This window comes from Rhincodon typus, chromosome 24 (genome assembly GCF_021869965.1).
Source record: "Rhincodon typus isolate 14 chromosome 24, sRhiTyp1.1, whole genome shotgun sequence".
NCBI classification, from domain to species: domain Eukaryota; kingdom Metazoa; phylum Chordata; class Chondrichthyes; order Orectolobiformes; family Rhincodontidae; genus Rhincodon; species Rhincodon typus.
In genome coordinates, this window is record NC_063355.1 from 4411616 (window position 1) to 4433928 (window position 22313).

Consider the following 22313-nt stretch of genomic DNA (forward strand, 5'->3'; position numbering starts at 1 on the left):
TAAACACATTGAACTCGACCCCATATACATTCCACTGCGAAGGAAAATCGGAAGTGAGGCAATCCATCTCAACTGACCCCAGAGTTTAAAAACCAGGCGGGAAAACACACCGACACTTCATCGGAGGCTGCACTGAGGATACTACCCAGCATGGTAACAAGACGTCTGTGAAACAACAAACCAGCTCGGTCAGCTAACCAACCTCAACACCCACAACCCGAGCTACAGATCTACTCCAAAACCTTAATGATTCAATATTCCTCACATCCACTTTCCTGCCCTTTCCCCATAACCCTTGATTCCCTGACTGATCAAGAATCTATTTATCTCAGTCTTAAATATACACAAGGACTCTGCTCCATGGCTCTTAGTGATATGGGTTCAAAGACACTCAACTCTCAGAGAAGAAATTCCTCCTCATCTCAGTGTTAAAGTGGCATTCCTTTATTCTGAGACTACCCCCCCGATCCTAGATTCTCCTACGAGGGGAAACGTTTTTTTCTTTATTCACGACATTAGAAAATCACTGGCTAGGCAGCATTTATTGCCCATCCCTAATTGCCCAGAGGGCAGTTAAAAGTCACCACATTGCTGTGGGTCAGCAGTCACATGTAGGCCAGACCAAGTAAGGATGGCATTTTTCTTCCCTAAAAGACATTAATGAACCAGATGGATTTTTCTGAGAATCAACAATGGATTCATGGTCATCGTTAGACTCTTAATTCCAAATTTTTTTTATTGAAGTAAAATTCTACCCTCTGCTGTGAGGGGATTCAAACCCGGGTCCCCAGAACATTATCTGGATCTCTAGATTAATAGTCCAGTGATAATACCACTAGGCCATTGCCTCCCCATCATCCTCTCAGCATTTACCTTGTCAAGCCCCTTTACATTCCTTTATGTTTCAATGAAATCACCTCTCATTCTTCTAAACTCCAGTAAGTACAGACCCAACCTGTTTAACCTTTGTTCAAAGCCAATCCCTCCATACCAGGGATCTTCCCAGTAACCTTCTCTGCATCTGCAAACAACGTTCCTCCGTCCCAAGCTGTTCGAAGCAATACCCCAGCCAGCATTAAAATGGCAACCAATCAGCACCCTTTTCTCCTGTAGCATATATTGTTGTGACGGTTTGAAATTTGGCATTCTTGCATGTGTCTTGATGAGGGCAAGACAAAAAGCTTCAGCAACATGCCTCTCTTTTCACTAACATCTTCCAACTGTATCCTCAGGTTGATTATTGTCCTGCCAGTGGAGTCAGTTTCTCTTCATCTACTCTACCATAACTCCTCATAATTTTGAACATTTCAATGAAAACCTTCCAGTCTTCTCTAATCTAACAAAAACCTTGGCATCTCCAGTGCCTCCACCTAACCAAGTCCTTCATCCCTTGCATCATTCCAGTAAATCTTTGTTGCACTCTCTCAATATGTTAACAAATATTCTAAAATGTGGCGCCCAGGACTGGACAAAATACTACAGCTGTAACTTATCTAACAGCATAATAGCAATATATTATCTAGATTGTATATCAACTAAAAATAGCCAGGTTATAAATCTTTAGGTATAACTTCTTCACTTCCGTTCTCTTGCACAGTTAAAAAGACCAAGGACCCTGTATGTTATTTTTACTTTAAAAAGCTGCATCAATCTATCTCTCCACCTTCAAATATTTGTGTACATGACCCTCCATTTCGGCAGTTGTATCAATTAGCTTAGATTGTCTCATTCCTCCTTCCTGAGCACTTATCGGCATTAAATCCCTCTGCCATGTAAAAGCCCATTTTGTCAGTATATTCCCTCCTGAAATCTGTTACTATCCATTCGTTGAATCTCTACAGTGCAGAAAGAGGCATTTGGCCCATCGAGTCTGCACTGACCCTCCGAAGAGCATCCCACTGAGACCCACTCCCCTATCCTATCCCCATAACTCCGCATTTCCCATGGCTAATGCACCTAGCCTGCACATCCCTGGACACTATAGGCAATTCAGCATGGCCAGTCCACCTAACCTGCACTTCTTTGGACTGTGGTCCAACTTCTCTGGAGCACTCAGAGGAAACCCCCGCAGACACAGGGAGGACGTGCAAACTCCACACCGCCACCCGAGGGTGGGATCAAACACGGGTCCCTGGCACTGTAAGGCAGCAGTGCTAACCACTGAGCCACTGTGCTGCCAAATTATTTCCAAGTTATATGATATTCTGTGAACTTTGTACTCAAGTCCTAAGGTTTCTCAAAGCCAGGTCATAACATCATGAGGAGCAGCAAACCTCATACTGACCCCTGGGGAACATCATCATGCACCTCACTTCAATCAGAAAAACAACAGTCCATTTCGCTTTGCTTTCTGCTCCTAAGTTAATTTAGTAACGGTGTTGCCCCTGCATCTTTAATCTCTTGGGCTTGGAGTCTGATAAATGTTTTTATTTGTTGTGAGCACCACTGGATGAACCAACATTTATTGCCCATTCCCAATTGCACATTTATTACTTAATATTTCATACATCTTCTGTAAGTGCACAAACACATTGAATACACCATTGTCACCATTACTTGCAAAATTGTTAGTCTAACTGGATGTGCTTTGAACAAAACCTTGCTGCCAGACATTTATCAAACCATATTTTTTTCCCAAAAGGTCAATTTTGTCCCATCATGGGTTTTCCCTTCTTGTCACCATCAATCAATCTCCACTTTTTTTTTAAAACAACAAAAAAAAGTTAATTCTATATTTTGAAGCATTTATAAAATCTCATTTAGCATATGCTTTTTACAAGCCCTGCCAGCTTTACACTGGATGCCCACTTTAGCATTAGTAGACCCTCAAAGGACGTTAGCTGGTCTTTCACAACTGCTCAACAACAGAATGCCCCACTACCCATCTCCTGTATTTAAAACTAGAGTACATGCTGAAGCTTTGTAAGTCCCTTACTGAATATAAGGGAAACCTATGCATGTACTGTAGATGAATTCCATAAAGATGACACTATTCTTTTTCAAGAAAACAGCTGGAATTTCCTTAAAGAAATTTTCCTACTCCCTCTGAAGAGAGCTCAGTCTCTCCGACTCCTCCCCCCAGCCCCAGCCCCACCCCCTCCCCATACTTATTTCTGGGCTACTCTCCCCCTCCCCAGTCCCGACAAAGGATTTTGGCCCAAAATGTTGACTTCCCTGCTCCTCGGATGCTGTCTGACCTGCTGATCTTTTCAGTTTCGTACCTCTAGAATCTTCATTGTAATTTAGTCATTTGTCTATTAATAATTCATCTCAGCCTTTCAAGCTGTAGTAGTCAGTATACTGTCAGCAAGATGCTCCAATTTTAACCCAGCGGAGCATCTTCAGGCAAACACAGAGAATGTTGGAGAAACTCAGCAAATCTGGCAGCATCTACAGAGAAACAGAACTAACGTTTAGGACAGCACGGTGGCTCAGTGGTTAGCACTGCTGCCTCACAGCGCCAGGTTCCTGAGTTTGATTCAACCCTCATCTGTGCGGAGTTTGTACATTCACCCCGTATCTGCGTGGGTTTCCTCGTGCAGTCCAAAGATGTGCAGATTAGGTGGATTGGCCATGGGAAATTGTCCCACACTGTCCAGGGATGCGTAGGTTAGGCGAGTTAGCCGCAGGAATTAGAGGGATGGGGCGAGTCTGACTGGAATGCTCTTCAGAAGGTCAACGTGAACTCGATGGGCCGAATGGCCTGCTCCCACACTATAGGGATTCCACATGCCTGAAAGGGCAGTCACACCAGACTCAAAACATAAACACTTTCTCTGGCCACAGATGGCACCAGAACTGAGAGTTTCTCCAGCAATCTTCTTTGTGTTTGTTCCAGAACTCCAGCAGCCTCAGTATTTTTCTACTGCCTTTATTAAAGAATCATGAGGGCCTCACAGGAATACAGTGACTGACCCCAGGTCAGGAGGGGATGACAGGGAGTTTGTTCAAATAGACCAGGTCTTACAGAGAGATGGGCAGAAGGGTAAGGTCTCGAATTTCAGGGTTTAGACTGAATTAAAATGATTGGAATGAAGGGGTGCACGAGAAGCAAGATATGGAGCTCGGTGTTACGTAGTTAGAGGAGGAACACGAGCAAAGAGAATTTCAACATTGGGCTACCGTGCTTGGTATGTGACCCAATTAGGGGGGGATAATGATGGAGGTGTTTGCAACAGCCCAAGTAGGAACATGGAGTGTAGTAAGCAATTATTTGACTGCAAAAGGCTAGGGACCAGTAAAACTAGATCTCAACAGGACACACAAGATAGGCATTCTGTCCAATCATCTACTTCAAATATTAATCACTCATTACCATCCAGTAAGTTGATTTATCAGTTCTTGAACTCAAGCAGCAAGCCCAACACAACCTTGACAAGGTCCAGTGAAGGACTCAGAACTCACCATTCAAAGGTGTTTCAGGAATCATTATTTTTGGGTTAAAAGCTGTACCAAATAAAGACTTAGATGGCAAGGGCAAAAATGACTTGGGAACGACACGGTTATATTGAGGACGGTCTGATTAACTTGCATTTGCATAGCACCCCAAAGACTGTAAATGGAGGTTCCGTCAACGTTTAACTGAACAAAATTGGATGACAAACTATAGCACGATATCAGGAGGAAGGGAGAAGTTTTGGTTAATGAGGTTTAAGAGAGCACCTTTCTAAAAACAAAGGAAGCAGCAGATAGCATTGAGGGGGGAATGCCAAAGTTCAGACTCGAAGCAGCCTAGAAAACAACCAACAATAGGGAGAAAGAAGAAGATAGCCGTAGCAGGAGCTCCTACTTTGCTTGATGTTGCCAATGGGTCCATCCCTCTCTTGCAGGAAGTGGGGAATGGGAGATGTGCTTACTCCCCATTCAGTAGTTTCTTTTAGGAAACAAAACTAAAGAGGCATGAGACTAATACAACACAAGGTTCAATGTCTGTTTATCTCCAGCTCACAGTAGGGGCAGGGCTCATGTACAAAGATTTCAGGCAAAACAATGAGTCTCAGTTCTTCATACATCAACCTTTATGGCCAAAACCTAAAGTTAACCTACATAATTGCATTGTTTTAAACATCACAGGTACTGGATTTTAGATCTATGATTTTAATGTTGGCCAATATGATTGGTACGTTTGGAGTTTAGACAAGTTCAGGTGGTTTACGTGTAGGGAATTCCGGGAGAAAGGTAAGGAAGCCTTTAAACAGTACGTTCCTGTTCCCAGTCTAACCTCCGCTATCATCTAACCATCTAATCGTTAGTCATATCACAGTACAGAACTTGAATTTTGTCGAAATAAAGACATTTGTGAAACCTTTTCATCCAGCACTCATCGGGATAACTATAGGAATCAACAAAATAAGAAGGAGAACAGCATTTATGCTGAATGAGAAGAGTGCTGATTGGTTGGCAAGGTGGATTCTGATTGGTATAGAAGGATTACCAGAGAGAATGCACTAGCTTGATGACTGACAGTTAACCGTCAAACTTAGTTTAAATTTAATCTACGAAGGTTAGCTCTGAATCAAGGTATTTGCCTGAGAAATTAACCAGCGAATGGCCATCATTGATTTCACTGATCTGGAACAGGTGCGGTGTGTTCTGTCTGCAGAGAATATACGTTCAGGTGCACTGCACTTCCATCTTGAATAATCTGAAATCGGTTTTCAGGGTATTTGGGATTATTTAGCAAATGTTTTCCAATAGCAGAATCAAATCTAATGTTGGGCACGGTGTTTAGAGTTTGGCAAGAGTTGAGAGTGGGCTGGCTGGAGACAGTGAATTCTTTGCCTGTGGCAAACAGCCAAAGAGATATGCTGTTTGATATGGTGGACCAGTCCTTTAGACAGCAGGTCTACATATCTGGCAATAACACTAGCACTGAAATTCATGAAGTACATTACTCATTTATGTAACAGACAGAACGCCTTTTTGGCTGAATTGTAACATTCTGTTCGTGGCAAACATCACTGACGTTGCTACCACATAGTAACAGCACGATGCAACTCAAACTATTGTGATGCCATACCCTTCCTTGGTAATGAGGCTGGTCAGAGTATACATGATAAACAGTGATAAAGATTGATCAGGAAAGCCATTATCCAATGGGATTGCTGCGTTACAGCCTATTTCAGCATCAAGCTTGCGCAGTGAACAAATGCCTTGGGTCCCATTTACAAGATTACCGAAAAGGCCAATTAATCAGCGCACAGAACTGTAGGAGTGTCAATGCACATACTGACCTGTGAAGGTAGCCGTGTGGCAAACAGAAAAAAACCCTTTGGCCAATTTCTCAGCTAGGGCATCAAGCTTGGCAGTTAATTGTCAGCTATCATCTAGCTGGTTCACTGTCCATAGCAACACCTTTACCAGAGTCCATTTGCCAACCAATCTCTTCTGGTACAGTATAAAAAGGATGCTTTCCCTCTGCCTTGGTATTTTTATGAAGTGTTCTGATGAGTGCAAGACAAAAACATTCAACAGCATGTCTTCAACTTTCAAATTGATCCTCCCAACTTATTCATATATTTGTTTTTCTAGTGATTAACCGATAATTTGTCTCTTTAAAGCCTCCAGTACAGAAACAAGAGCTCACTGCTTGGTGAGTCTTGGTTAAGGACAATTGATTAGTATAAATATAAAATTAAAATGCATAAGGATGGCAGGACAGGCGATGCATCAAGGCTGTAGCATGTGAGAATTCTTGGAAGCCCTGTGATCTAGCACAAACACGTCTGCAGTAAGCATTTGAAGGTTGAGCAGCTTCGACACAGCTAATGAGCTTGAGGCTGAAATAGACACTGCGGTGCACCAGGGAAGGGGAAAGGTACATATATTCTTTACACCAGGAGGCAGTGCCACCACTTCGGATAGGGCTTCTGGTTTGGTCAGAAGTCAGGGACATGAATGAGGCAGGTAAGGGGACCCAGGGGGCACAAATGTAGGGATGTCAGCCTGCTTGGATGAGAATGGGGTCTGCAAGGTGGATAAGCAAACTAACCACCGCACCACGGTACAGAAAGCCACCGAAATGGGGTGAGCAACAGGCAATGTAGTATTCACAGCATAGTGAAGGAAACTGACTCCATTCAGTACAGTAAAGAGCGAGAGTCCAACCAGCTGATGTTGGGACATCTGCTCAATACGTTGAGAAGAAGCCATAAGGAAGTTGCAGGTGGGTTGAGTGAGTGGGCAAAGATTTGTCACATGGTGTATGACGTGGGAAAATGGGAAGTTGTTCACTTTGGCAAGAAGAATAAAAACAAAAGCAGTGTTACTTAATTGGGACAAATTCTGCAGAATGGGGAGGTGCAGAGGAATTTAAATGCACTAGTGCAACAGTCACAAAACAGTACATAGGAACCACACAATCAAGAGGAGACTTATCGGATGCGATCTTTTATTATGAGCGAAATTGAACATAAAAGTAAAAATGTTATACTTAAGTCATACAGGCATCGGGGGAGAGCACATCTCGAATACTGCGTGCAGTTTCCTTATCTAAGGAAAGATGTAAATGGAGTGGAAGAAGTTCAGAGGAGGTTTACTATATTGATACCTGGAATGAGCTGGTTATCTTGAGAATAGATTGAACAGGCTGGGCTTGTTCCCATTGGGGTTTAGAAGAGTGAGGGGTGATTTTATTAAAGTGTGGAAAATTCTGAACAGTCTTGACAAGCTGGACATGGAAAGGATGTCTCCTCTTGTGTCGGTCCAGAACCACGGCACACTGTTTTAAAATTAGGGATTATCCTTTCAGGACAGAGATGAGAATGTTTTTCTCAGAGGGTTGCACGACTTCAGGAGGACTTATATAAAGAGCAAAATACTGCAGATGCTGGAAGTCTGAAATAAAAACAAAGTGCTGGAGAAACTCAGCCAGTCCGGCAGCATCTGTGGAGAGAAAGCAGAGTTAACGTTTTGAATCCAATAATGACAATCCTTTGGAACTGAAAGGGGCTGGAAAATGTGTCTCCTATGGTGTTGATAGAGAGGGAAGGATGACCAAGATGAACAGATGGGAAGGCTGCCCAGAGAAAAAGACAAAGGAAGCACTAATGATGATAAAGGAGAGATTGAGATGTAAGAAGCTATGTCAATGATAGGTGTGAAAAAAGTGAATATGGGTTTGTTCAACTGAAAACACAGCAGTGGGGGGTGATGGGGGAGAAGTGGAAGCAGATGGTTGCAATCAAAATAGAAAAAAAAAGTGTTCATGCTTAGAAATTGCTGAACTCAATGTTGATCTTAGAAGCTATAAAGTGCCCAAGTGGAAAATGAGGTATGTTTCTCCAGCTTATGTTGAGCTTTTGTTGGAATATTGTAGCAGGCCCAGGGTGGAAACGTTAGCATAGGAACGAGGGCATTTATTGAGTTTTCAACAATAGGTTCTCATTAAAACTTACAAAATTCTTACAATGTGTGACAATGGATGCAGAGGGGATATTTCCCCTTGGCTGGGGAATCATCAACCTGGGAACAGGGGGTAGGTATTTTTTTTAAAATGACTGAAGTGAAGGGAAAGTTCTTCACTTGGAGTGTAGTGAGTCTTTGAAATTCTCCAAGCCACAGGACTGTAGATACGCAATCAATCATTCAGCAAATTGAAGGCAGAAATCCATAGGTTTCTGGAGACAACTGACTTCAAAGAATATGGGGACAGTGTGGGGAAATGGCATTGAGGCAATGATCGACCATGATCCAACTGAATGGCAGAGGAGGTTCAAGGGACTGGATTGCCTACTTCTCCTATGTTTCGAATGGACAGAAGCATTAACATGCAAACATAACAAATAGCAGTAGACCATTTGGCCTGTTGAGTCTGCTTCGCCATTCAATAAGCTCATGGCTGATCTGTTTCCTTTGTACGCTATGTTCCCACCGACCTTCAATTCTCTGGCCTAACAAAGGATCTACCCAGCTATTTTAAAACTATTCAATCTACACCACTATCAAGGCGTGTTACAGTTGCCCCTTCACTTCCTCCCTCCTCACTGATCAAGGGTGCAGACGCACCTTCCAGGTGAAGCAGCAATTTATTTGTACTTCTTCCGAGCTAAGCTTCTTTAGTGGCTCACAATACACAGTCTCCTTTCACTGGCGAGCCCCAACACATCTGGGTGACTGCTTTGCAGAACAGCTCCATTCAGTCTGCAAGAATGACTCCAACTTTCCAGCTGCTTGTCATTTCAATAAACCCCCTTGCTCCTTTCTGAATATATTAACACACCAGCCCCAAAAGGTGGTAACTACTAGCACTTCATTACATACATCAAGCACTGCTCTGGTGTTAGGAAACCAGGACAAGAGGTGAACAAGAGCAGAATTGAAACGGAGCAGCAGTTATTGAGATCTGGTGAACAACTCCAACAGGATGACTAGATGACAATCCTGCTAAACTATCTAAACACATCCGCCGAGCTCTACAAACGTAAGCACGAGGTATACTCCAGTTTGTATCGAGTTATAAGAAGCAGATGTGAAACAGCATCAACACAAGGGCTCCAGCCAAGTTAACCACAGACTGTCCTCTTCAAGTGAGAATTTAAAATCAATAGCAAGAGTGCAAACTATTCCAGAGCTAATGATCTCAGCCTGTGACCAGATGTTAATACAGCTGAGAGAAAGAACACTACATAAAAACCGGTGTGTTAGGAAGCACAATAAACATCACACGTGTGGGAGCAGCAAGTTAGAAGAGGCACAGATAATGAAGGCAATATTGGCGGATGCAGTGCAACACAAAAAGAATTAGGGATCCAGAACCAAGGAGAATATTTTCTTCGTGACGAGAAACTAGAAATTGCAGAGAAAAGGATTCACATCTCCAGGACCTAAAGATAATGGAAGGTCAATGCATTCTGGTCTGTATACCAAGGTGCCTGGAAAATAAAGCAGGGGACAGGGCACGGGGACGCAATGCTTCAGCTGTCTAGAGGCCCAAGGGGTTCCCATCTGGTAAAAAGTGTTCAGTTCTAGACACTTCAATTCAATTGGCTTTGGTTGAGGGGGAGGGGGAAGCAGCACAGATTCATCAGAATTATACCAGAGGCAAACAGTTACATTAGACTTATGCAACCTTTCTGTATAACTGGTATTCCCTGGAGTTCAGAAGGCACAAGAGTAACCTAACTGAGTTGAGCAGTGACTGCTTTAGAGAGGAACTACTTACTGTCTTTGAGAGGGGAAGTCTAAAAGAAGGGAGCTTTAAATTTAGAGCCATGATTGACGGATGAAATTCAGAACTTCTCCCACACAGAAATCTGGAATTCTGTTTTCCCAAAAGATTGTGGAATACTGGATATGCGTGAACACACAGATTAAGAGGAGTAGGCCATTCAGCCCCATGAACCTTGACCACTACCAATAATCTCATGGTTGATCTGAATACTGTACTCTCCTGCCCATTACCCAAGGCCCTACCATCCCTGTTTTGCAAGAATTCATTGTATTCGAGTTCAGTAAAAACTCCCAGTTTGGGAGACAGATTTTTGTTGGGGCAGGGCTAAGGAGTAAAATAGCTCCTAGTATTCGGGTGCAGACCAGCAATAATCCAAATGGAAAGGCTGACCAGGACCGAAAGGCTAAATAGATAACCATTCCCATGTTCTGACTGGTGCAAAAATGGAATCATGATTAAAAACATTTTGCTCTAATTTTCTATCAGCTTAAGGGCTGGAGTTGAAGATGAAGTGCATTGGACCACTTCTGCTAACTATTACCAGCCTTTTGAAAGGCTGCAGTGTGCACTCTCTGAAACATCCACACAAATTAAAATTTCATTTCAAGCCACAAGTTGACCTGACACAGGGGTTCCCAAAAGCTTTCCTTTCCAAGAAGCTGGTGACGATAAAAAGTGAGCTTACCCAGCCAGTAAAAGGCCACACAAATTACTGAGTCATCCATGATCCTACCACACACACAGACTGGCAGTGCTCCCACCCAAAACTGGTACATTATTACTGCTCAGACATGGCTCTCACCTGGTCACAGTCTGGCTTCAGAACGGAGCGGGCCTTACTCCGGCGAGCTACAGGCTGGATCTTTCCTACAGCCCCTGCTCTCCTCCTCTGCACCAATCCAACTTCCTGGGCCTGCAGGACACTCGGGTGCTCCTTGTGCTGGACACGGGCCTCCAGCTGCCCTTCACCGCCACCGCCTTCCGCCGCTGGATCCCTACCCCTCGGCTTGGCATTCCGCTTTGCCGCAGCCGCTTCCGAGTGCAGGAGGCCCCGGTTCACCACCTCGCGATAGTTCAGCTTCCTGACCATCCGCCCACTGGACTTGAGCGTGTGGGTTCGGACGTGCTGCCCCGGCTCGTGGGGGGGCCTGCCCTGGGAGGACGTCCTTGTCGCTCTGCGGCCCTGGAGCTCCGGGAGGAGAAGGGGGGAGGCGGGCAGCTGCCGGGACCGGGGCATGGTCTGGGCCGACATCCTGGTCACTCTCCGATTCCGAAGTCCGATGCAGAGCTCCTGGGCCAGCAGAAGGGAGGCAGCTTCAGGCATCGGGAGTTGTTGGCCCCTGCTCACCCCATCACCCACAAGAGCCGAAAGCATGACTCCTTCAGACTGGCCTTCTCCGCTGGCGTCGGGACACCCGGGGATGGTTAAGGGGGAAAAGGGAGGAATCTCACTGCAGACGGTTAAGCACACATTTTACACAGCAACACCTATAAAACAAAACAAAAAAAAAAACACCACAAAACAAAAACTGTATGACCCCTTGAAATGATTCCCGGTCCTAAAAACTTATAATAACCTCCAAAACTTACACAGAAGCAGCTAGAAAATGCAGGAAATAGGATCTTTGAGTTTGCTCTGCCATTCAAGGCTGATCTGCTGTAGCTTCACCTTCCCAATCTCTCCCCATAGGTCCTCCCCCAACAGCTCCCCCGTCTCACCATCTCGGAACACACTCATTCCCAATCACTCTGGGGCGGAGAATTCAGAATGTACACAACTTTCCGAAGATGAGGAGAACCTTCTCGGTCCAAAATGAACGACCCCTTATTTGGAGTTCGCGACCCTCAGACAGAGGGGTAGCAAGTGCCTAGCATCTATCCTGTCAAGGCACTCAATAATTTCACGATTCAATTTGATCTAAACACCAGGGAATATAGGCCGAGTCTGGTCAATGCCTCCTCACCCAGGAACCAGCTTCGTCAACATTTACTGCACACTCTCAACGGCAGGTCTATCCCATCTCAGATAAAGAAACCAAAAAAAAAGTGTACACAGCACTACAGGGAGGCCTCACTAGAGACTTTCAGGGTTGATCTTTTTCTAAAATCTAGTCAGATTTTGAGTTTAATGTAACTTTAATCTTCTGGTTTCATCCACAGTTGCTGTGTGGTTGGTTGGGACTGGTTACCTGGTCAGTAGGCTCTGTCTCAGGCTGGGAACGTTTCCTTTAGGCTTTCACTCGAACACCAAGGCCTGTTCAACAGAGAACTGCTTCTACAGAGCACTTCACTCAGGGAACAACATGAGGGGCTGATCTGGCACTTTAGAAAGTAACGGAGTGCTTCTAGAGGCGGGGGGTGGGGGAAGAGAACGCAGCGGGAAAGAGGGTGTGCATGGTTTGCTGAGGCTCCGGTGCACAAGAAGAGTTTTATCCAAAGCATGTGACAGGCAGACTCTGGCACAGGAATGGGCCCCACTCCACCTAAAGCCAGGATAGGGGCCCGTGTTACAGCAGAAGTGTAAATAGCAAAGATTGGGATGTGCTACGATTGAAGGGAGGAGCTACAGGAAGACATAAGCAGCCTAAACATAGACAAAACAGGGCAGGAGAACATAGGAGCCCATTGAATAAGGAGAACACTTATGACAAGGAAAGTCCAAATAGATGGTTAAAAATAATGTAAGTTCAACACAGTTAAGCATGAGGAAGGAGGAGGAATAGAGAGGTAACTAGTTGGTTGGAAGGCGAGTGTCTTAGTGGGGTGGAGGAACACAGGGATCTCCTGGTACAAATGCCACAGTTAGCAAGGCTACAGGAGAAAGCAAATTGTGCACTGTGATTTATCTCTAGATGGATAGAATTGGAAATTGGGGTTGCTATACTAAACCCTAAATCTGTACCAAGCTCAAGGATTTTGAGAAGATTTGTAGCTCAGGTTGTTGACTTGCTCGCTGAGCCGGGTAAGTTTGTTTGCAAATGTTTCGTCACCATACTAGGTAACATCAGTGCGCCACCGGTGATGCGTCAGCGTTCTGTCCCGCTTGCTATCCTGTAACTCTGGGGTGTACACAAAGCTGAGGAAGAATACCTATACAGCGTCTTTAGAAACACAGTTACCCGAAAAGTGTCATCCGTTCATAGCTACATACCAGACCACACCAGGAAGCCACAACACGTTCAGAGACACTAGTCACCCGACCATACATTAAGGACAGATCTGAAACGATCACCAGATTACTCCGTCTCCTGGGAATCATGGTAGTCCACAATCCGACAATCCGAGAATAAAGGATCCGACAACCACAACCAACATTATTTACAAGATACCATGCAAAGACTGCCAAAATCATCTCACAGGGCAAACTGAAAGGAAACTAGCCACCAACAGACATGATCAAATATCACTCATTTCAATACACACTGACAAAGAGGAACACCAATTCAACTGGAACAATGTAACCATCCTAGGACCAGCCAAGCAAAGACAAGCTTGAGAATTCCTGGAGGCCTGGCACTCAAACCGGAACTCCATTAACAAACATGGAGCTGGACCCCAAATACCAACCACTAAGAAACAAACCCGGAAAAGTGATGCCACCCACCCCAGCAAACCATGACACAAACAGCAAGTGGGACAGAATGCTGACACTTCACTGGAAGCACACTGATGATGTTACCTAGTATGGTGTCGAAACTTTTGCGAACAAACTTACCAGCTCGGTGAGCAAGTCAACAACCACATCTATACCAAGCCTTTAATAAAAAAGGATAGAGAGGCATTGAAGAGGTACAGGAAAGATCCACAGAATGGATAGAAACATAGAAAATAGATAGAGAGGGCATTTGGCCCTCCGCCATTCAATATGATCAATAGCTAGTCACTGCTCCCACTCTCCCCCCAATACTCTTTGATCCTTTTAGCTACAGGAACAAGCTAGATCTGCTCTTTCAAAGAGAGAGCGTACGTGTGTGCACACCCAAGAGAGGTTGATGAAATTCTGAAAATTCTCCAAAAAGTGGATATTGAAAAGCGTTTCCTCTTGTGGGGAACAGCATGACAATCGGCCATCAATACAAGATAGAAATCCAAATCAGGAATTCAGAAGGAACATCTTCTCACAGAGAGTAGTGAGAATGTGGAGTTCACTGCCACAGAGGTCAGTGAAACCAAATATCACTGAGGTGTTTTAAGGGGAGACTAGATAAGGGAATGATCCAGGGCGGCGGCTGGGGTTGGGGGTGGTGGGGGGGGTAGGTGGCACAGTGAAAATCGAAGTAGAAGATTACAATGGTTGATTAGGTGAAGCAAGAATGGAAGGGGACTTGAGTGGAACATAAACACAGTTGAATAGTTTGTGCCTTATATACTTACATCCTACATAACCACAGTGATACACCTTCCTTATTGGAAAGTGTAAGAAAGATCAAACACATCATCATTTCCTTTACCGGATGTTTGCTCACTGCATGTTAACTTGGTGATTTACAAGGAATCCCAGGTTCCTTCTGAATATTATTTCCCTGCCTCGTCATTTTTGGTTTTTGCTTCCAGAGTGGGTACCTTGCCAATGATGCTCTCCACCTGCCATGTCTTTGTACATCTGGTCGCCCCGTCAATAGCCCTTCCACGTCCTCTTCGGTTTCTTCCCCACCTACTGTCGTATTGCCAGACTTGGGCCGAGTTAACATGTCACTGCTCTCATTAAATCATTAATACTGATTGTGAATATTGGAGACCAAGCTCTGATCCTTGCAGTACCCAGTAATGACAGCCTGCTTACTCACGTCTGTTTATTCCTGTTCTGTTTTCCGTCCATTAACCAATCCTCAATCCATATTAACACATCGCCCTCAAATCCACAAGTCCTAATGTTGTGCAATGTATTCTCGCATGATGCCTCATCAAAAGCTTTTTAAAATACCAAATACACCACATCCACTGGTGCCCCTTATCTACCCTATATCCTTGAATAACACTCAAACAGGTTTCTCAAAGACAAGAAATGACATCCAACCTGAAAGGCCTGAAGTTACAGGAGCAGACTTAGGCCATTTGGCCCATCGGGGCTGCTGTGCCATTCGATCACAGCTGGTCCTAGCTATCCCATGACCCTGTCAATCAACTGCATTTAAAATGAAGCACAGGAAGTTCCCAGATATTAGATAAAACTAACCAGTTACGCTGCTGGGGGGTCCAAATTTGGACCCTGGCAGCCAACATCCACTGGGCTCTTCAGCAACGTTCAACATGAACTCTGGTTCAGTCAGCTATGGGAGAGAAACATCTACAGAGTCAACAAAATTGGCACATTTCAAAGAATTAACCTTAACTCTAATGTCCAAAACTACTCATTCTTGTTCTTTTTTTTGAAAAGAACAAGAACTATTTGCTGCAGATGCTGGAAATCAGAAGTAAAAACAGAAAATACCAGAGAAATTTGGCAGGCCTGATAGCAGCGCCTGTGGAAAGACGCAGTTAACATCGAGTCCGATACAACTCTTCTAAACAATTCTGAAGATCATCTGCGACTTGAAATGTTCAGTCTGTTTTGTTCTCTCTCTGCACAGACACAGCTAGGCCTGCTGAGTTTCTCCAGAACTTTGTTTTATTAATTTCAGTGTTAGTATAAAGGTAGGGACCAGTTCAGCAGCACGATGGTGCTGAGAACTCAAGACCATAAGGAGTACAAACCAGCTATTCAGCCCATCGAGTCTGCACCACATTCAATGAGATCATGGCTAATCTGATGATCCTCAACTCCACTTTCCTGTCTTTTCCCCACAACCCTTGATTCATCTGAACAAATCCCTGGGCTGGGAAAATCAGACACTATTCTGTTTCTGACAGATCTTCACAACTCATTATCACTTTCCCAAAGTTGGCTGAGGAGACATAAACTAGTAGGATAAACAGCATTTACTCCTCTGGGTTCACACTCATCTCATTGCTTCAGAGGTCTACCTCAACGCTACCACCTTCTCAAACCAGGTTTTCACACCAATTGCCTTGCTTCCAGACAAGTGGGAACACCTTGAACATCTTTAAGCTGATACAGGAGATATGATCACATTTCAAACAAACAAACAAACAAACAGTATGTTACACAACAAAGTCAGCAAATGAACTACTGGAGGAGTTAAGTGCAGCAATAATTCCACCTGAGCCACTTAGAGTACAGTGCAGCACAGGAAGCAGCTGTTTATCCCTCTGCTACAGTAGAAACCCAATCACCCTTTTCCCTCACAGCCTTCAAATTCTCTCTTCGGATGCTTATCTTAATAGACACGGTGGCTCAGTGGTTAGCACTGCTGCTTCACAGCACCAGGGACGAGGGTTCGATTCCACTCTTGGGTGACTGTGCAAACTCCCCACACAGACATTCTCGCCATAGGTTTCCTCCCACAGTCCAAAGATGTGCAGGTTCGGTGGGTTGGCCGTGTTAAATTGGCCCATAGTGTCCAGGGATGAGCAGGTTGGGTGGATTAGCCATGGGAAATGCAGGGTTATAGGGAAAGGGTGGGCGGTGGGTCGGGGTGGGCGGTGGGTCGGGGTGGGCGGTGGGTCGGGGTGGGATGCTGTTTGGAGGGGTGGTGCAGACTCAATGGGCCAAATGACCTCTACCTGCACACAGTAGGGATTCTATGGTTCAATTGTATCTGCCTCCAACACACTGTGCAGAGCACCCCAGATCCTGCACACTTGCTGCAGGAGAAAACCTCCCCTCACATTGCCAGTTCCCCCCAAAAATGTCTATTTTATTTCTCTTCATGAGTGGCACCCAATACAATACATCTTTTCCAGGTGCTGGATCCCAGTGGGTGCAGTACACTGGCAATCCACTGGCCCACTGCAATTTCCAACCGATGGGGTTGGGAAAAAAAAAAAGGAAAAAATAAAAATGCATCATATTTCTAAATCCACTCTTGCAAACCGAGGATAGTCCAAAGTTCTTTTACAGCCAAAGACATGTTTCTGAAACATACTCACCCCTGTCATTGCAGGCAACACTGGCACACAGAAATTTCCCAACCAACAAGATGAAGAACAAGACCATTTGGTTTCTCATGATGGTGTTTGAAGAATAAATATTTCTATGGCACCTCCTCCCCCGTTCTTTGAAACAGAGCGTGGGTAGGCAGGGACTAGGGTCTCATTTGAAAGATGCTAAGTCTGACAGTTCAATACCAGGGTGTCAGCCTCACGAAGGGGGTTTCAGTTCCTGGAGTGGGGACCATTCTACTCGGGAGGTGACAGCACCGTTCCTGGGCCAAGCTGGACAAACTGAAGTAGAAGCAGCACGCAGTCTTATGAGAGCAGCCTTCGAACTGGAAATCTCCAGATATGTCATTCAGAAGCCCGATTTGGGGCTGTGTACGCTGGAGGGGAGGACATACAGGAACCTCCTCGGGCAGTAAAGATTTAGGTTGACTTCAACCAGGTCTTCAGCTTAGATGGCGCATAGATAGAAAGACAGGGGTTGAAACACTATTGTAAGTTTAAACAATGTATGCCAAGTGACTCTCACTCACACAATTTTACAGAGGCTGCTTTATCGCACGCACAGATCAATCATTCCGTCTGGCGAAATTAGAGTGGAATTTTTTATGTTGGGAGAACAAACTGCGGATGACGGAATTCTGAACTGCAAGCAAAGTGCTGGAAATACTCAGGTCACGTAGGACCTGTGGAAAGGGAGCTCAGCAGAGCTAACGTTTCCAATCTTCAGGTCCGATGAAAGATCGCCCACTCCCTCTCCACCCTGCTGGGTGCTTACAGAATTTTGATTTTAGTTCATTTGTAAAAGATCTGCACAGTTGGTCACTGAAACTACATGCTCTGTATCACCCACTGTGCCTCTCCTCTCTGAGCACTTATAGCAATTCTCCCACACAATCTGGGGAAATGGGCAATGAAGGCAACATTACTTGAAGTTTTTTTTTGAATGATTGGTGCAAATATCTACTGATTGTGTAACTGGATTCCAGACAGTTCTCCAAACCCAACTGCTCCAAACTGAGAACAACAAACAGTCCAAACTTTTATTTATTTGCGGTTTGCAACGTAAAAGCAAGACAAGAAAAAAAAAACAAAACCAAAAAAAAAACCAATTGCATCCATCTGGAAGGCATATTCTCTACTGGCCACCAGCTGTAACATAGGCTGGTAAACGTCTCTTGGAGAGTACACAAAATAAACCTGAGGAAGCAACTAAACCAGAGGCCAGAGTACAAATCGGGAGATAAATCCCGGAGCCAGCAGCTTGTAGGTAGAGACAGAATGCTAAATCTATCATTGGACCAGGAGACATCACAGTAAACTAGAATATAGGGATTGTAACATCTTCAGAATTAGCTCCCAAACTGTCTCGAGAAATCCTATTGATACAATTTTTACAAGTTTGGGATACAGTTGTTGAATTAAAGATTACAATTTGACAATTTACAGCAAATCTAAAAACATTTTTGAGAGGTCACCATGCAGATTAAAATCCCCTCTGGATTCCCCGTGCTCCAGAACTCCACTCTGCAGGGTGCATGCCCTGTGTATAAAATGCAGGACAAATCCAGTGCAACTACTTATCACCCAAGTGGTCTACTCTCGATCATCGAAGTAACGGAAAAGGTCATCGACAGGACAGACAAGCGCACTTGCTAGCAATAACCTGCTCACTGATGCTCTGTGCGGCTTTGGCCAAGAACACACATATCTTGACCTCAACACAATCTCAGACTAAATGTGGACAAAAAAAAAAAAGGGGTGAGGATAGCAAGTCAGCATGAGAGCGTCACTGCCCTTGACATCAAAACAACATTTGTCTGACCACGGCGCCAAGAAGCCTGAGCTACATGAGAATGAGAAATAATCAGAAATGAAACTCTGCTGGTTTGAGTCACACCTGGCACAAAGGAAATCATCTCCTTCCAAGGACATTTCTGTAAGAGTTTCTCAGGAAAGGTATTAGTCATCAACTTGGGATGCTACAACATACCACTGGAGCAGGCCAGATTGTACCTGGGCCTCCTGGTTCAGATGTGGTGCCACAAGAGCCCTAGTTCCTCAGGATAGTATCTTTGGCCCAGCCATCTTCAGCTGCAATGACCTTCCCTCTATCAGAATGATGAGCAGGGGATGTTTGCCAACAAGTGCACAATGTTCAGCACCTTCACGATTGCTCAGATACTGAAGCAGTCCATCTCCAAATGAGATAAGATCTGGAAATGTCAAGGTTTGTGCTGATGGGTGCTGCAAATGTCACACAAGTGCCAGGGCAATGACCATTGCCAACAGGAGAGAGTTCAGCCAACATGCCTTGACACGCTAAGGCACAGAACTAAAAGGGCCAGATCACAAGGTATTTAAAGAGGAAGCAGATAGATGTTTGAAATATTGCAGTTGACAGTTATGCTGAGCCTGCATGAAAAGGGTGTTGAGGCCTAGTGCAGATGAACATGATCTTGCTGAATGTTGGGGCATGCTCGAGTGAAAGCATGACCTAACCCTGCTCCCTTTTCTTATGTTCTTAGCTTCATGGGGGTTATCATTGACCAGAAGCTGATCTAGACTACCATTATAAACACTGTGGTGGCCATAGCGGGAGGAGGTTGGAAACATTGCGTCGAGTAACTCCTGGCTCCCCAAAGCCTGTCCACTGTCCACAAGGGACAAGTCAGGAGTGTGATCGAATACTCCCCACTTGCCTGGATGGGTGCAGCCCCAACAACACTCAAGAAGCTTGACACTATCCAGGACAAAGCAGCCGCTTGATTGGCATTACATCCACAAGCATCCACTCCCTCCATCACCGACGCTCAGTAGCAGCAGTGTGTACTATCTACAAGATGCTCAGACAGCACCTTCCAAACCTGCGACCACTTCCATCTAGAAGGACAAGGGCAGCAAACACATGGGAACACCGTGTTCAAATTCTCCTTCAACTCACTCACCATTCTGATTTGGAAATATATCACTGAACCCCCTCTCTAATAGCATTGTGGGTGAATATATACAAAATTTACTAGAGAGGTTCAAGAAGACATATCAAAGTCACTTTAACAGGGCACTAGAGATGGACAATAAATACTGGCCTAGACAGCAACACCCACATCTAATGAAAAATTTAAAAAGGCACCTTAATTTCACAGTATTTAAGGGACAGTGCCATTCTGCACCCATCTAGCCCCACCCAACAGGCATCCCAGGCCTTGGAGCACGTGCAAGAGGAGGATCTGATCCCTGAAACACCATGAAATGGAGTTCACCCTGACCACATTTAATTTGGACCATTATCAACAATCATCTCCCTCAGTGGGCGCCAGGTTCATATCCATATCATGTGACCTTAACCCACTTGGCACTCTTCTCACTCAATTCCAGAGCAATATGGGACATATCTACTTAAAACCCAGGTGCTGGATCATCACCCACGTCCAAATTGAGGGGGACAGTAGGCTCAAAGGACCAGACAGTCTCCTCCTGCTCCTGGTTTCTACGTTTCTAATCAAAACCATGATCCACATCACATTCTTCCCACTCACTAATGGAGTAGCCAACCCATTGGCACTCACCACTGAGGCTCTGACACTACCAAGGGTCACTGAAGGCTGCAGAGTAATCATCTTCAGAGGGTCTGCCTGTGCACACGTGGTGTGCGGATGGAGTCAGTGTATATCCACATGTGGGGCGTGTGCGTGTTAGAATTAGCTTTATTGTTACATGTACTCAAATGAGTACAGTGAAAAGTGTGCAGCTCACCGCTCATGGTGCTTTCATAGATACTAAAGTCCCTAGGTACAGCTTTTCTTTATGCCTGTGCGCGTAGGAGAACTGAAACGGAATTGAAAACAGTGAGCTAAACATACCCGGACAATTTGCACATTCAATGGACAGTCTGAAATTATATGTCCAACATTTGTAGACCGAGTATTCAATCTTACAGTGTCTAAAGTTGCAGGTTAAGCAGTCTCCCACAGGAATTATGCAGGATCTCTCTTAGATAAATTGGAAAAGTGAGATTTTTCTTTTTGGAGGGGCGAGTTGGAAAGACACCAGATTGCACTCATGACAAACAATTCATCTTATATAATTACCATGACTTAAACGGAGTGCAAGCTACAGAGAAGAACGCTGGGAGTTTAGGGAAGTGGGCGAGGGTGTCTTGTTTCCCTTACTACCCTCACTGGTCCAGTGGGGGCAGGTGTAGACCAGACTTTACAGGTCAGAAAGTGAGTGGGAGCAATGCGAGCAGCTGATTGGTGAGTAAGTCCTGGTGGGCATTACCAAATTATTATTTTGTAAGTCAATGGGGTGGCACGGTGAATCAGTGGTTAGCGCTGCTGCCTCACAGTGTGAGGGACTCGGGTTCAATTCCACCCTCGGGTGACTGAGTCTGGAGTTTGTGCGTTCTCCGTGTGTCTGTGTGGGTTTCCTCTGGGTGCTTTGGTTTCCACCCACAGTCCAAAGATGTGCAGGTTAGGTGGATTGGCCGTGGGAAATGCAGGGTTACAGCGATAGGGTAGGGTTGCTCTTCAGAGGGTTGGTGTAGACCTGATGGGCCGAATGGCCCGCTTCCACACCGCAGGGATTCTATGAAGGGTAGACTTATTCGGTTTATTTAGACAAAAAGTCTTCTAAAGTTTTAAAGTTAAAAGGGGTTCAGTCAAAACAAAACCTAGTTGTTAAAGGGGCAGAGATGGCAGTAAGTGGAGGGCTGTGCTCCAGAAAAAATTCAGAGAAGGTTCACTCGACTGAGTCCTGACTAGTGTCTTTTCAGGACAGGTTAAGCAGGTTGTGCCTGTACTGGCTGGAATTGAGGAGGTGATGTTATTGAAGTACGAGATTCTGAAGGTGAGAAACTGTTTCTCTCACAGGAAAACCTGGAACGAGGGCGGTTTGAACAAAAACGTTTCCCATATAATATGGAGATGAAGAGGGATTTCTTCTCAGAAGCTCCTAAGACTTTGGAATTCTCTGTCCTGGAGCATAGTGGATGCCGAATTATGGAGTATACTCATGGGTGATTTAGACAGATTTGTGATTGGTGATGGAGCGAAAGGTCATGGGGGAAAACAGGCAGTAAGGTCACAATCGGGTCAACTGCTGAATGGCAAAGTAGTTTCGATGGGCCAAATGGCTTTCTCCT

The 22313-nt window shown here is 44.8% G+C and overlaps 1 protein-coding gene across 3 annotated transcripts in view; it reads right to left on the reverse strand.

The window, feature by feature from the left end:
- The window catches only part of wu:fi75a02, a 93163-nt gene that overhangs the window by 63965 nt on the left and 6885 nt on the right, over positions 1–22313 (reverse strand). For 2 of the 3 annotated variants that reach the window (XR_007264650.1, XM_048611388.1), the window contains exon 3: positions 10974–11659. The exons of the other annotated variant lie outside the window; for it this stretch is intronic. Coding sequence is in view for 1 of the 2 variants with exons in the window: in XM_048611388.1 (XP_048467345.1) it covers positions 10974–11546 (573 nt within the window). In the remaining variant the exon portion in view is untranslated. The remainder of the gene's footprint in view (positions 1–10973; positions 11660–22313) is intronic. 3 annotated transcript variants of the gene reach the window in all.